Source organism: Pygoscelis adeliae, unplaced genomic scaffold (genome assembly GCF_000699105.1).
Source record: "Pygoscelis adeliae isolate BGI_AS28 unplaced genomic scaffold, ASM69910v1 Scaffold24, whole genome shotgun sequence".
Lineage (NCBI taxonomy): Eukaryota > Metazoa > Chordata > Aves > Sphenisciformes > Spheniscidae > Pygoscelis > Pygoscelis adeliae.
Window position 1 is genome coordinate 183,081 of NW_008824806.1, and position 15,649 is coordinate 198,729.

General features: G+C 35.5%; 1 protein-coding gene across 1 annotated transcript in view; it reads left to right on the forward strand.

Moving 5' to 3' along the window:
- Positions 1-3,239: 3,239 nt before the first annotated feature.
- The window catches only part of CTTNBP2 (cortactin binding protein 2), a 76,560-nt gene continuing 64,150 nt past the window's right edge, over positions 3,240-15,649 (forward strand). The window contains 1 exon segment of the mRNA XM_009324055.1: positions 3,240-3,342. Within this exon segment, the coding sequence (XP_009322330.1) occupies positions 3,280-3,342 (63 nt within the window). The 5' untranslated portion in view covers positions 3,240-3,279.

Genomic DNA, 15,649 nt, shown 5'->3' on the forward strand with positions numbered 1-15,649 from the left:
CTTGGCTAAGTGGGTTTTTAGTCTGATATGCTAGAACTGTTCATATATGAGGTGGTTTTGCTAGTTCTTATTTCAAGTTTTTAAAATGAAAAATATAAGAACTAAGCTGCGTATCTTGTTGGTATGTCTTTCTATTAACATTATATTGTGTTTATTTGTATCTATCTATATATATTTATATTTATAAATTACCAGAGAGCACTTTCAATTGCTTGTTATTGCTGTCTTTTCCTATGTTCTAGTTCAGGGCGTGTACATGAGCAGAATTTACTTTAATTGCTTGATCAGATGCTTAGTTAAAAAAGCTCATCATTGCATCACATATGTTGAAGGAATGCCTCTGGTTTGTTATGAATGTAAGAGTGTTTTCATTTATGTCTTGTTGGAAGATTGCAGAAATGAAAAGTTTCACCTGTGATGTACAATCAGTCTTTTGACAAAGAGCTGCCCTGTGTTATACCTCCTGACAAGCTGAATTTACTGACTTGGAGAAAACAGTAGGATCATGTTTCTTGCACTGTACTTTTGTGGATGCCCCTCGTAACTTTGTCGCTGTCTATCAGGGGTGGCAACAACCTTGGGTGCCTTTTTTTGTCAGGAGGCTAGCATATTTTAGAAAGGGAAGATAATGTAGTGGTTAAACCACTGAATGGAGACTTAAAAGGCTGTTACTGAATATTGTGTTTTACACTACTTGCTTTCTGTGTGGTTTGGAAAAAAAATACTTGATATCTTTGCATCAGTTTTCCATCTGAAAAATGGAGACAGTTTTTCTCTATTATAAAGGAAGTTATATGAATAAATCAACTGCTGTCCTTGAGCTATTAGAGGTTATGAAGTGGTTCATAGAAGAAGGAGGGCAGATAAGTGGGTCCTGCTATCTGAATGAATAAAATTTAGTAGTTAGAAGTGCTGAGAGTGAAATCTGCTGCAACCTATAAGGTAAAATCTAGTCTACTGATACTAGATTACATGAGGAACTGTGTACATTTAGTAACTTTTCACTTTATACATGTCCATAGATTGGTGAGCACTGTATAGAATTGTGAGGAGCACTGTGAGAGGCTGCTACAGTGTATGTCGGGAAAAAGCCTTCAGAGAAACCAGTTGTTTTTCTTGATCCATTGGCATGGAGGGTAAGAGGTGTTTTTTGGATTAGAGAAATAGCTGACCCAGGCAGCAAAAATAGAGAATAACTATTGTTCAGTCTAGAAATATTGGTTGGAGTGGATGGCCTGTCCCTGAAACAGTTACACTTAATAGAATTCATTGCTTCTCTTGTTGATCCATGCTGTTCACATAAATGAAGAAGCTCTATCCAATGTACATCGAATGCAAATAGCTAAAGTTCTGGCATACAGTTCTCACTAGCCATTTGTGCACCTCTGTGTTTTAACTATAAAGTAAAAATGGAACACAGAGTAAATGTAATACAGTTATAGCTTTTGGGTAGTTTTGATCTATGGCCTTCTGGCCTGAGGGAAGAACAACTGTTTTGCCCTCTTCCTGCCTTGAGAAAGCAGAAATGGTACTTGCTTTAATTTTTATTGGATTTTCCCGCAATGAAGTTAAGCTCCTGGGTAGCTGAACTCTTACATTTTACGTCCTTCAGGGAAAATAGACAGTACATCTAGATACACAGTTCAGCTAATTTGGCAACTGATTACTTCATACTGAAGATAGATGAGGGTCCGCATCTCAGGGCTTTGCTAGGAGACGCATCTACATCATAGCAAGGACTATAGTATTTCCCTTGCAGTGAACAGTGTATTGGAAATCAAGCTGGTCAGCTGAATCTGGCACGTGGAATAAATATTGTTTTCTCTCCCTTAAAATGATCCCCTTCTAATTTCCCCAAGCATCTACTTGTGTTAGCATTGTGGATGTTGGTGAACAAGAGATTTGTATTAATCTTACCTACTACCTTTGTGGTTTTGTAAATATTAAAAACATTCCCCCACCCCACCTCCAAAATGAAGACTTCCAGCCTTGTAGTCTTTCCTCATGTAGTAGGTACTCCTTCTCTCTTCATCCTTTTAGTTGGCCAATTCTATACCTTTAGATGAGGACTTTATGCAGTACTTGAGATGTGGGTTTACCAGGGTTTTATATAGTGGCAATATGAGGATGTTAACCTTGTAAGTGAGGAATTATGTGCCAGCTCCCACATGAGGTAGATGTCCCTGCCACTTCTCTATCATTTTTCCAGCTTATTGATGAAGAAGTTGAATAAAACTGGTCCCAGATGTGCCCCGCTGCTTACTTGTCTCCATCTTGAAAAGTGATTGATACCCATAGTGTTTGCTTCCTTTCCATGAAGTGTCTTTCCATCCAGTTTCTGTAATAATATTTGGTATAGAACCTTGTCCACAACTTCTTGAAAATCCAAATATATTAGTGTCCTTTACCCATGTGTCTATTGACATTGTTACAGAACTGTAGCAGTTTGTGAGGTGGATTTGGTTTTACAGAAGCCATACTGATATTCCCAGCAGATAGTGTTTATGCATGTGCTCGGTGATCTTATTCTTCAGTATAAACTCATTCTACTGTTTTGCTAGGAGTGGAAGTCAGACTCACAATGATCTTGGTAACTGTGGAGTGAGAAGATATTGTTGCTATGAACTGTTGTTTGTCAGTGCCTCTTAAACCTGAACTGTATCCTCCAGCCAAACAAATGGGACTGCAAATAAAGCATACAGATAAGATTTCATGACTTTTCACAAGTTGTGCTTCAAAAATTCACATTCAGCCTAGTACAGTGTGATGACTTGGTAGTTGTTTGCAAGCGAGGCATAGGTTACACTGGATTAGGTGCGCTGTGGTCTATGTTCTTTCACCCTCTCTTGTCTTCATCCCTGATGTGCTATTTCAGGCCTGCTGAATTGTTTCGGTCTCTATGAGGCTGCATGTGGGAACTGTTAGTCACAAAGTTAGTTTCTTTACCATTTCAGCCTTATCATTCACAAGACTTTGCAGGATCAATTCCTTGCAAAAGTGTAGGATTTGAAACAGTGTCATACTGGAGGGCTTTTAATTTCTTGACTTTAAATAGAAAGAATTGGACTATTTGCTATTAATTTCAACTTTATATACTACAAATAAAGCCACCTCAACTTTTCACAGTTATAGGTTATGTATCAGCATAATTAGGATGCTGATATGTCTATGTTTCAGATTTACAGTAACTATTGCAGTCAGTTAGTGTGTTCATCAGTGTTTTGTTTCTTACAGAAAAGAGAGTTTGATGTGGATAACTTGAGCAAGCCAGAACTGCGGATGCTTTTGAGTATAATGGAAGGAGAACTAGAAGCACGAGACCTTGTAATTGAAGCCTTGCGGGTAAGTTACTGGGTTGCTGTGGTTTACTTTTTCTTTTTTTTTTTTAAATTCTCTTTTGCCACTTCTTTTATACTGTGCATAGAATATTATTAGTGGAAGAGTAAATTGTGATTTTTAAGTTTTAGGTTGACTAAATCTCAGTAATCACAAAATATGTTCTTGTTTAATTGTTGCCATTCAGTAATTCTATGTAATTTTGGTATAAAATACCAACAAAATTTCAGAGAAATAAATGTGAAAACTGCAAAATTACTTCCTCTTTAAATTCTTTCCTATTATAGAGTCTGTTATTTGTGAAAGGAAGGAATAACTTCAAAGGAAAATTCAGTCCATTCATCATTTGTTCTAATGGTCTATATGTTTGTGTATCTAGCCTACTCAATGCTTTCATTTTCTGTGAGATGGAAAGAGGGACGAAATTGGATGGTCATGTCCACTTAGGGAAAAGTTTTTTGGTGGGTTTTTTTTTGTTTGTTTGTTTGTCTTTTTTTAAATAAAACGTGAAATATGGGATATATACTCTTAACAGCACTCAAGTACTTGATTAGATTTTTGTTGTGCTAGGCACATGTGAAGGTTAGTTTCCTGCTTCAGAAGGTTGCAGTCTGAAAGGCAACTTAGAAAGTTGACTGGAAATGTACAAACAAAACTGTACTTTAATCAAAAGATGATAAATTTTTATGACTGTAATGACTTTAAAATTGATCTGGAACAGAATAAAATGTAACAGAGCTGCCAAACAGCCTGCAGGTTTGGGGGGGAAAACAGCCTTACATGGTTTGAATGTATTTATAGCTTCGTAGTTGGATAGAGGGAAATTATGCCCTTTAAGGTCTCTTAAAGCAAAAACTCAATGTAATAAAATATATCTAATACTAGTTTTTTGTAGTATGTGTAATGATTATCAAGTAGTGTGGGAACATTTTCCACTTGTAAAGTCACAGTAACAATTGTAAATGCATTTTTATTCAATTTTAATTTGTTTTGTGACAGCTTCAGATCACTTGATGCAAATGGAGCTTTAAACTAGCTGTCATTGATGTACCTGCATTAATAACTAAAGACTTTATAGGCATAAACCTCTCTTCTAAAATACAATTTTCATTTCGTAATGAAAATAAGACACTGGCAGCAATATGTTTTTGGGGGATTACTGCACTTTGAAGTCCTTTGCTGTTTGGTCTTCAGGTATATGTATATGTTGAAATGTACTGCCTTTTCATCTAGCTGTTTTACAATTTCACATCTCATTTGCCTGGACTATGACTTTTTATTATCCCTGACTGCCACTTAGGGATGTTTCCCCTTGTAAAAGGGGAAACAATGTGCACACCACATCTAGCACCTCTTTTTTTGACTCTTCTAATTTTGGAGGAATGCAAATAAAATACTCAGACAATTTTCTCTAATACATACTCATGAACAAGCTACTACATTGCGTACCAAATAATGGTTGTATTGAAATTGAATGGAAAAAAAAAAGAATGCAGTACACATTTAATGATAGTAAACATTCAAGATAGTGCAGTCCCAGGAGAGGAAAAGTCTACATCAGATTCCCATGCACCTGCTGAAATGAGTAGTATGCACACAGTGGTTTTTGATGACTAATATAGATCAATATAAAAAATAGCTCAATTTCACATAAGGTATATAAACGTTGAAAACTAGTTTTGTTTTGTTTTTTTCTTCTCCTGCATCTCAATTTCCAGTTCCCGTATTTTGTAGTAATATCCTCTAAACAAAATCCACGTGGAACTCAAATATTTTAGGCAGCTTGCCTGGTTAGCTGTACCAGTACTGGAAAACTTGGAAATTATACCTGCTGAAGAACTGTAGCCTGGTATCTTGGAATACAATACTTTTGGATCTTCTGGCTTCTTACTTGGGAAGCCACAAGTCAGCAGTATTACAGCTGGAGTCTCCAAGCAGCACACAAAATAAGCTACTAGATAGCCAAATATAGGTCTTCTATAAAAGCGAATAACAAGAGAATTCCATTGGAATTGTGTCAAATTTGGTACTTTGATTTGTTTCAACAAATTGGTGTACATACTTTGTATATCCTTAAAGCAAGAAGGAAATGGTTTTCATATAAGGGAAAAGACTTCTTATGTTATTGTTTCAAAAGCTAATCAAGCTCCGTTTCAAAATTAGTAAAGTTTTTGAGTGTGTGTTTTGGAGTTTTTTGTTGGGTTGTTTTTTTTTTTTAATCCTACTAGTACCGCAGGGCTGTTTCAAAGACTAATTTCTCTGGTAGGTCAAAGCCTGACAATTTCCAGCCCTATACTAAATAATGTGTGTTGTCTTTTCCTCTTAAGTGATCTCCCTGTCAGTTTTCAGTCACTGTGGTATATAAACTTGTTAAGCAGTTTTATATGTTCTTGGTCTTCTTTTAAGACTATAGAACTAGATCTTTTAATCTTCTGTTAGAAAGTAACTGTTCATTCTTGTGGTTGTCCTCCCGGATTTTTCTCTATAATCACTACATATGATAACCGCATCATTCCTAAATGCGTGTGCCCTTATCCATACTCATTGTGCAGGGTTTCATTGAGCATTTGTAAAATTTGTGCAATAAATAGTACTTATGTATCTATTGGAAATACCCCTTCTGGAAAGTTCTGACACCAAAGTGAATCAGTCTTGACTGATCACAAAAGAACTGATAACACGGAATATAATTAAAGACTGACTCACATGGCACTACTCTTAATATGCACCTAAGCATGAATTTTCTCGTTTTAACAAGACCTGTTTGATGCATCTCTGTCCTTTTCCCATTGTATAAATTCTTACACTGACCTCTCTTGTTTTCCACTTCAGTAATTTTGTGTGAAGCAACATCATGTGCTTTACTGAAGATCTGAGACAGATCTGATGTTTTTTTCTCTGTCTATAAAGCCAGTTATGAAAAAAACCACACCTACCTTCACCATCCATAGGTGGGATTTCTTTTCAGGCTGACTGTTACAGGAGCATAGCTCTCACAATGCGAAATCTCTTTTTGTCTTGGTATACGTGTCATATCATCACAATCCACACCTTATCCATAGTATTCCGTGGGGGAATGGATCAGAGATTTCTGACAGAGTTCAGGGATAAGAACTAGGGAGCTGGAACAGTATTTTTGGATAAGATATGGAGTTGGAACTTGTGCCTTACTGGTTGGTTTTTTTTTTTCTATGCCATGTTTATAGTATATATACGTATTATGGAGTTCTCACTTAAATCACTTTTAAAATCTTGTTTTAAATGAATTATTTTTGCTTATTTTAGAAATTTGCTTTTCAGGATTACAGTTTAATGCTTCTTGGTAAATTGTAAAAGTGTAATTTGCCTGTGTGGGTTCTGATGGATTAACCAGAAAACATTTCTGACCTCTTTGGTTTTGTGGATTGAGCCTCAGTCCTATCTATGGAGCAAACTCTACTACTTAATAGCTCACAGAAATCTAAAATAATAATCTTTTGAATGTGTTGTGTTTTTGTGACTTTTTTTTTGTTCTCTTATTTAAAAAATAGCTGTAAAATTATGCACAGTTTGAGGTGTCAGTGAAAGAAATTAAACTCCAAAATGATATCCTGTATCAGTTAGTACTGTTGTAATATTGCTTTTCTAACAGGGAGACAATGCCCTTGGATTTCAGAATTGTATTGTCTTCAGCTGCTTGTCTTCTGGCTGTTCATTTACAATGTATTCATTGTATCATAAAATGAATTTGTATTTTATGACTTTCGGTTTAATTTCTCTTGGTAGTAGTAGCTATCAGAGAAGATGGCTACTAACTCCTGATTTAGCACTTTTAAGATTTTGCATAACTTTTTCCGCTTATTTAAAGCTTAGTTTCAAAAAGGTGCAGTCCAATGAGAGTAAAGAAGAAAGGCTTCAGAGTTTGCTACTCTGCTTTGAAACAATTAAACTAGGGAATTTTAAGTCTGTCCACTGGGTGTTGTTCCAGTGCAGAGTGTCCATTCTGTCTATTCTATGTAAATAAAAAAAAAAAAATTAAAAGTGAGAAAGGCCAGTAGTTTGGGGTTATGGGAAGAAATCTTGTTAAATTAACTAGTCATCCCGGGGGGTGGAGAAAGGGGCGCGGGGCGGGAGGGAAGATAAATTTAGTTAGTACAGTTAATAGCATTGATGTGGTAGATTTTTATTAAGGCAGTTGAATTTGTGCCACATGATAAATTAGAGAGAACCAAACCCAAGGTGTCATATAGAATAATTAACTCCTTTTATTGCATCTTTTTGCATAATGTAGAGTTTCCATTGTATTTTATATAAAGTTTTGATACCTTGAAGTCTGTTTTGAAACAAAACTTCAAATCCAAACTGCATTTGTAAGAAATATGCAGATGACATCTGTATACTTCCATGTTTTCACAGTATGTTGTTGTTCCTTTATAATATGCACAACTGCAGACACATAAGGACACATAGCATTCCTATTTCTAAAAAAGGACTGTTGCTTCCTGCTTCAGCGATTGAAACTTTGTCTAACTGGGTCAATGTCTCCTACTATTGCTGTATAAGTAGTAGTTTGGTGCTTTGATATAAACAGAGAAAGCTGAGGCGTTTTTTGCCCTTGGCATGTATAAATTTGTTATAGTATACTCTGATTTGTACAATACAGAACTCACAGTATTTTGTTGAATTAATCTTTGTTTGAACACTATTTCTTTTTTGGGGAACATTGGCTGTCTGGAATTTGGAAGTCTGAGAAATTCAGATTTGAAAAAGTTACAGTAATTATCAACCAGAGCAATCTAAGTTGCTGGACAAGTTCAGCCCTGTGAGGACCAATGGCCTTGGAAGAGCAGACCTTTGTCACGCTTAGGGTCAAATTTCCAGATTTATTCTCCAAGCGAACAGTTAATTTGCTGTGGAGGGCAGCATCAGGATTCACCTCAAAGGAGGTGATCTTTGTGTAAATCTTTCTCATTAGCGCTGTGATTTTTCTATCAGTACTACACCAAATGACTTAAGATGGTTCTTTTTGAATCTGTAATTTCTTTATTTTAGTAGCTCCATGATCAGGGTTGCACAGCAATTAAAGTTAAATTCAGATTAACATTTAAATCATGAAAGTTATTTCATTAATGAGAAAGAACATGCTGTTTAATTGCTATTGCGAATTCATATAGTTAAAAAAGGAGGGAGACGTAACTGTAGGTGCTACCTCAATCTGTCTCAATTATCCAAATAAACTGTCTGCCTGTAAAAAGGGGATAATATATTCCTAATGTGCAGGTAATGTGGCCACATAATCAAAGCACAGGTCTGACCTCCTACAACTGTGACCTCAAATACAGCATTCCTTTGTTGTTTGGTTTTTTTTTTTCTCCAGCCATAAAGTGGTTGCTATATCTGCCTGCTTTCTAGAGGATTTTTTAAAGTGCATTGACCCTCATATGATGAATTGAAGTACTAGTGTTAGCTGTCAAGCATGGAATTACAAATACTAAATGCTGCTTTTAGTGGTGATTCTCTCATAAAGTTAAATCATTAGTAGGTTATTTTTCATCTAAAATTTTAAAGCCCAACTTAGTTGGGATTTTTGCTTATTTTTTAATAATTTTATTTGCCTATGGAAATTTCATTAGATGGTGAATGGCAAAATGAAAATTTACATTATTCTTGCTTCTATGGTATGCATTAATTAGTGTGAACAAAAAAAATGCAGTTATGCAAAACCACAAAATTTTTATCATAATAGATCCTTTAATATACCACACTGCATAGATTTAGGACAACTTCTTTGGATTGTTGGAAAAATCACCAATGAAATAAAAAAAAAAAGGCTAAAAGAACTGTCAATACAACAATGGATATATTTTTGTTTAATTAAAATTGACTACGATATCAATGACATTGCTATGGACCAATGTATTTTCTCTGAGCTTGAGCGAGCTCCAAATCAACAGATTCTGTGTATGTGATGGCTGGGTCAGGAGGGGACAGTATGAGAACGGCAAGGTGAATTTGGTTGTAGGTGTTTCTTCAGTGTTGTAAAGCCCTACTGTATTTAATTTTTACCATAACTTCCTAACGCAGGGAAGTTTATCTTCTATGTATGTGTTTGTACCAATGTCTGTTGAATCTTTTAGCCAGTTTCTGCAAAATCTGACAAAATGCTAAGCATTTCAGAAATAGGTAGTGTCATAAAACCAGACAGGTGGGTAAGAAAAGTCATACTGTTGTTAGGGCCTTAGTTGAAGGAAGGGCAGAGATTTGTGGTGTCTGTTATTGAGCACTGCATATGAACTGTAGAATACAGAGTTAGGGAAAATCAGACTTCATTAATTTAGCTGCTCAGAGAATTTAAGTTAGACTATCTAAGTTTATAAAAAGATGAGAAGAAAAAGATCTCTGCTGTGGGAGTTAGTTCTGCCTGAATTGTAAGTACAGTCTATGTCCCTGAATCTAAGCATTTTGACAGGCCTGCGGACTAATCAATAGAGCTGGAAATGAATCGTACTTTCTATATTATGTCTGAGTTGAAAATCCATATAAGATAATTTCTGACTTCCCCTAGCAAGGCATGTGAGTCCTTGAAGAGCAGTGGTTGAATTTTGTAATGAAGGTGTGGATGTTAATATAATGAAATAGGTAGGTCAAAAGACAGAAATAAATGCATCATGTAATAATACCTCATAGCCACATTTAAGTTTAATAACCCATTCTATTAGCTTTACCTTAAAAAGCTTCCAGTCTAAAAAGACAAGATCTTAAAATAAGGATAAACAGCTTTTAGAAAGCATAGTGGTTACTGTGTAGATTACACAATGTTTCTTTAAAAAAGATAATGCATAATACGTTGAATGCCAGTTTTCAGGTTCCAACTCTCCTGTTAATCATTTTAGAACTACTAGGATATCGTATTCAGTTCCGTGAGAAATTCAGTAGTTTAAAGCAAGCCTTAAAAAAAAGTTTTAATACTTTTTAGGAGGATCATTTGTTTTGAAATGATCGGATTGTTTCAGAAATTTCTTAAATAACTAGCTGCAATGAAAAGACACTCCATTTCCAAGGCTATAATGGTATAATCCAACATTACTTCAAAGCTCTGCTCCATTTTTTCTAAAAGTATATATAATCAAATCAAATGTTGTTTTGCAAAGTATTGCATTTTAGAACAACAAAAAAAATGTTTCTTTGTACTACCATTCTATTAGAAAATTCCGGTGATACGGGTAGCTTATAAGATGTTGGGGTTCATTATGATAAAGGCCATTTTTTACATATCTATGTAACATGCACGTGTGTTGAATGAACTACTTGAGTGAACCTACCTTAGCATTCAGACCAAAAGTGCACTTTTGAATAAACTGTCCCCATTGTCCCCACCTAACTTTGCTTTGATTTGCCTCACAGACCACTCTTAGACTGTGTAAACTGAATTGAGAGCAGAGCTAGTCCTAAGTAACACCTCCTTCCAAAAGGCAGGACCACAGACACATTCCCAGTACCGATTGTGTTGGTCTACAAACTTGTTCCTGTTGTGCTGCACTACCTGCTAATGTTGGCATAGTCACTGTATACCTATAAATGCCCTTTTCCAGGGTTGTTTGTGTAAATATAGTAGGAAATATGAGTTGATTTGGTCTATATTTAAAAAACCCAAACCTTTATATCCCCATGTTCACTTTCTAAAACCAGAATTCCCCAATGCTTTTTACCATTATGATCATTCTTGAATTTAAGACAGATGGACCTTGCTTGTGAAATTGCCAGATGGGTCATTGTAAAATGCTCTTCTGGAGCCTCTTTCTCCCCAAAGGGCAGAATGCATTTTCTGCTCAAGCTAGTTTGATTTCAAGTCCCGAGCTGTGCATTGTGGAAGGCTATTATTAGTAAACTTGTCTTTCAATTTCGGCCGATAATGATTAAGCACTGAACAATATAGTTTTATTTTAATCTCATTGAAAATATGACCTATTTTGATGATACCTGTCATGTGTACATATTTCTGTACCACTTTTGCAATTCTTTATGTGTATGTGAAGATCAAACAATATTTAAAAAAAAACAACTGAGTGTATCACGGTTTGTCATGACAGCATACTATGTAACAACGTTAGGTTTTTTTGGTGGGTAACCGAGAATGATACTGGAATAACTATGCAAAATGTGGAGCCTTTCATGCCTGGCTCTGCATTTTCAGTAATGAATTAGCTGTTCCTTGGAAAAAAAAAAAAATCAGGTGAATATCAAGTAAAATATTTAGAAGGAGAGCTGTAGATACTCACAAGCTATACTTGCCTAATTTGACCTGTCCGCTTCCCAGTGAGTTTCATCTACCAAAAGAGCTTCCTTCACTTGGCCAAGGCAGACTTTTGCCTACTGCACGTTGAGATTTTATTTAAGAAAATTTGATTGACCAGTTAGAGTTTTCATGTCCTTTTTATGTTATTTATTGTCTTCTGCATCTTGTGATGGGGTGATACTTTGGTTTTACCTGTACTCTGTAAGTTACACGCTTAAATAGAATTATTGCCAATGCCATAATTGTGAGTTGTATACGGATGAAGTTTTTATCCCAAACTACTGCACAAAGTCAACAAGAATTGTACTATAAGACTTAATACTTCTAGAATTAACTTCGGGGTTAGAGAGGAAGAAACCTGGGAGCTATCAGGAAAAAGGGAATGAATCCATATAGTTTAGTTGTTCTCAGATTGACTGATAGGGAGAAAAATTACATGTATATTAACTGTAATCTGTCAAAGGAAGCTACACCACCTATAAATTATGACGACCCTTACCTGCAGTAATTGTGCTAAGTTGTTGTGAATTTAAAATGCAAATCTGAACTTCTCCTATACGTATGAATCCCATGGTGCTCTCATACCAAAGAATGGAGCTGAGAGGACACAGAAGGTGGCTTTAGGGGTTTCTGGCAGCCAGCAAGACAGCCTGTTTTGTAGCAGGTGTCTTTGAAAAATGGTGATTAGGTAGGAGGCGCAGAAGATGTTAAACTGTATGTAACAGAAGGTTGTTGTTGTAGACAGTATGATGGCAGTTGTTGGGCTTGGTGGCAGAAGTGAACCATGAAATACAAGTCTGATAATGCCTTGTTTGCATTGTCATTTTTGCATGTTGCAATTTCTTTGCAAAAATTTAATTTTTAGTAAATTTTTGGGAGGTAATGATCTGCAGTTTGTGTCCTTGCTCATCTGATCACTACTTTTGATTTATCGACTTTAATTATGGTTGCGTATGCATTTTCTCTGCTCTTAAATATAGTTTGTCTTTACCTGTCCAATGATTCTGGTTATGATTAAAGCTTTTACTTTCTTAATATTTGTTTATTGTAATTTTCTGAACATGGCTGTCAAAAAGTATTATTTCACTATTGCTAGCTATTTAAAATTGATTGCAAGAAAACTATGAAATATGAATAAACCACAGACAGGTTAGTAGATGAAATGATTTTTCAGTGCTTAGTTTAGAATGATTTATTTATCTGTGGTTTATTTAAAGTTTTAAAGTAATGCAGCATGGTCTTTGTTCACCTAATTGAAAAAGTGTTGTTAGATACAACCTTAAAGAATGTTCATATTTTGGCTTTTCCCCCTGCCCCATCTCGATCATGGTTTATGTGTTGTTTATATTATGTCAGCTAAATTTAATTTTATGAAATTACTTGATATGTTTTGATACACTGCTTTATTGCCAAACAATTCAAGAAACTAACACTATTCCAGTAAATATCTGTGTGGACCTCAATTTTTGAGAATTGCATGACTGGTTAGAATGTAAGAAAATAGTTTTTGTTGCATGACAACAAAATGACCAAGCCTGCTTAAGACAGCAAAGCCTAACACTGTACTTCAGGAAATGTTGTGAAATTAAAGGACCTTATCCTCGATACTGCCAGAGTCCATGTTGTAATAATTTGGAAATACTGTTTATAATATTGGTGGGTTGGCTTTATATACAGTATCTTATTTAAAAGATCATTTCAGATGGCTATGAAAGTATTTACTTTTCTTATATTCAGTGGTTTTTGTAGTAATAGTTCTGTAAGCATGGATAACCAACAATAAATAGTTTTCTTTGCATGATGAGAGGTATCAAAGTGAACTGTATTTGGATTTTCCTTCAAGTAACACCGTTATTTCTTGCACTTCATGATGAATGGAACCAAGTCTCACCTTTTCCAATAGACATTGGGGGTGTAGCAGCAGCAGTCCCTGGACTGATTAACTTTGTTGATTTGAGGGATCCTGGTATTTTGACACACAGAAAGGCCTCTTCTAGAAGCTACTGACAAAATAAGTTTTCAGTAGTGTTACATCACTTCTTGTGGTAGTTATTTGCTATTTGCCAAAGGGAGATATTAAGCACTGAGCAAAGCAAAGCTTTTGGTAAACTATGTTAAAACAGTCCTGTATATGTGTTGTTTTGCTAAGCTTAAGCTTCGCTACGCAGGTAAATACCCTTATTCCAGGCTCTCATAAAATTAGAGACTACAAGTATGAAACTATGAGACTAGTTTTCTAGTATGAAAACTCTATGGCCTTGCATTGCAAACATCCTTTTCACTCTGTCCTTTCCAGCAGTGACTATTAAACTGGTAATAGTCTCTTTTTGTTTTTCACATAAGATCTGAATATCTTCATTGTTGCCAGGCATGTAACTACTAATTTAGCTGGAAGTATTCTGCTGGTTTCTTATTTGGATAATTGCTTCGCCTTTCCCACTTAATTCCTCCTACCCTCGTTTGATCTTTCTGCATAATCCAACATAAACTAGTGAGTAGAGATACATACATTATTTGTATAAATAATAATAAAAAATTCCAACATCATGTTGATGTAACTCTCTGTTTCTGTGATCTTTATGAATAATACAGCTGTGACTTCATTGTTAGAGTGACTTATTTAAAATGTTTTATGTGTTTGCCATCGTTACTTATGTTGCTGACAATGAGAAATGTAACTGGGTCATCCTATCTGTATTATTATGTTAACTGAAAATTTCCATTTTTAATTAAGGGAACATACACAGGATATTTCCTTCATGCCAATAAATGGTATGGTTAATTTTGTTGTTGGTAACACTGAAGTGCTACTGTGATAACATAACACTTCTTTCTTTTGTTTGTGTGTCTCTTCATGTTACTGTTGCGGAAGAAAAAATGTATAAGGTTTGTTCTTGGTTCTTCCAAATAAATTATGATAGTAATTTATAAAAAATAATTATGAATAAGATAAGAGATTTGATTAGGGTCCTTTTCAAATTCAGCGCTTGTGAAAATACTCACATAGCAGCAATTACTTTTGTTATGCTTGGGTGTATGTGTTCCCATGCTCCCTTCCACTCCGTTTTGATGCTGTTCTGTCTGGTGGATAGGTCTTTCCACCTGCAGTTCTCCCAGAGAGAGGCATCTGTCTTAGAAGCTCTGGCAGTGTACTAAAACTACTTAGCACTAGGTCTCTTATAAAAGCCAGTGTTCCATTTGTACAAATAAATGGAAAATTTGAGAAAATAGAGCAACAGTGATTATAGTGAGTTCTCTTTGAAATAGCAGAGTAAAATTTTAAGTAGGTATTGTGGAAATATAAGCTCTTATACGACAATTTAAAAATTGGTAACTTTTAAGTAATGGTGTCTGTAAAGAGAGTACTAGATGGAAAATTCCTTTGAAGTTTTAATAAAGGGCATAAAATCCAAAATATACAATGTGGATGAGTATTCTGTCGACTTTAAAATGTTCCATTCTAGAAATCAAATTTATTTAGTTGAATCTATTCATTCATTCAGCTTCTTCACTAGGGGTAGTAGCAAGAATAAAATTCTTCTTGGAAGAAATACATATTACTATCACAATTTACTTTCCAGTGAGTACTGGAAATTATTTGAAAACATTGAATTCTCTTACTATACCTCAAATAAATCTATATTGTTAATAGAATAGAATAGACTATTTTCAGTTGGAAGGGATCTACAATCATCTAGTCCAACTGCCTGACCAGTTCAGGGCTGACCAAGTTAAAGCATATTACAAAGGGCATTGTCAGTGTTTGAGAGGCATTTGGACAGGCTTGGGGCATCGACTGCCTCTCTAGGAAGCCTCTTCCAGTGTTTGACCACCCTCTCGGTAAAGAAATGCCTCCTAATGTCCAGTCTAAACCTCCCCTGGCGCAGCTTTGAACCATTCCCATATGTCCTATTACTGGATACCAGGGAGAAGAGCTCAGCGCTTCCCTCTCCCCTTCCCCTCCTCAGGAAGCTGTAGAGAGCAATGAGGTCGCCCCTCAGCCTCCTTTTCTCCAAACTAGACAAGCCCACAGTCCTT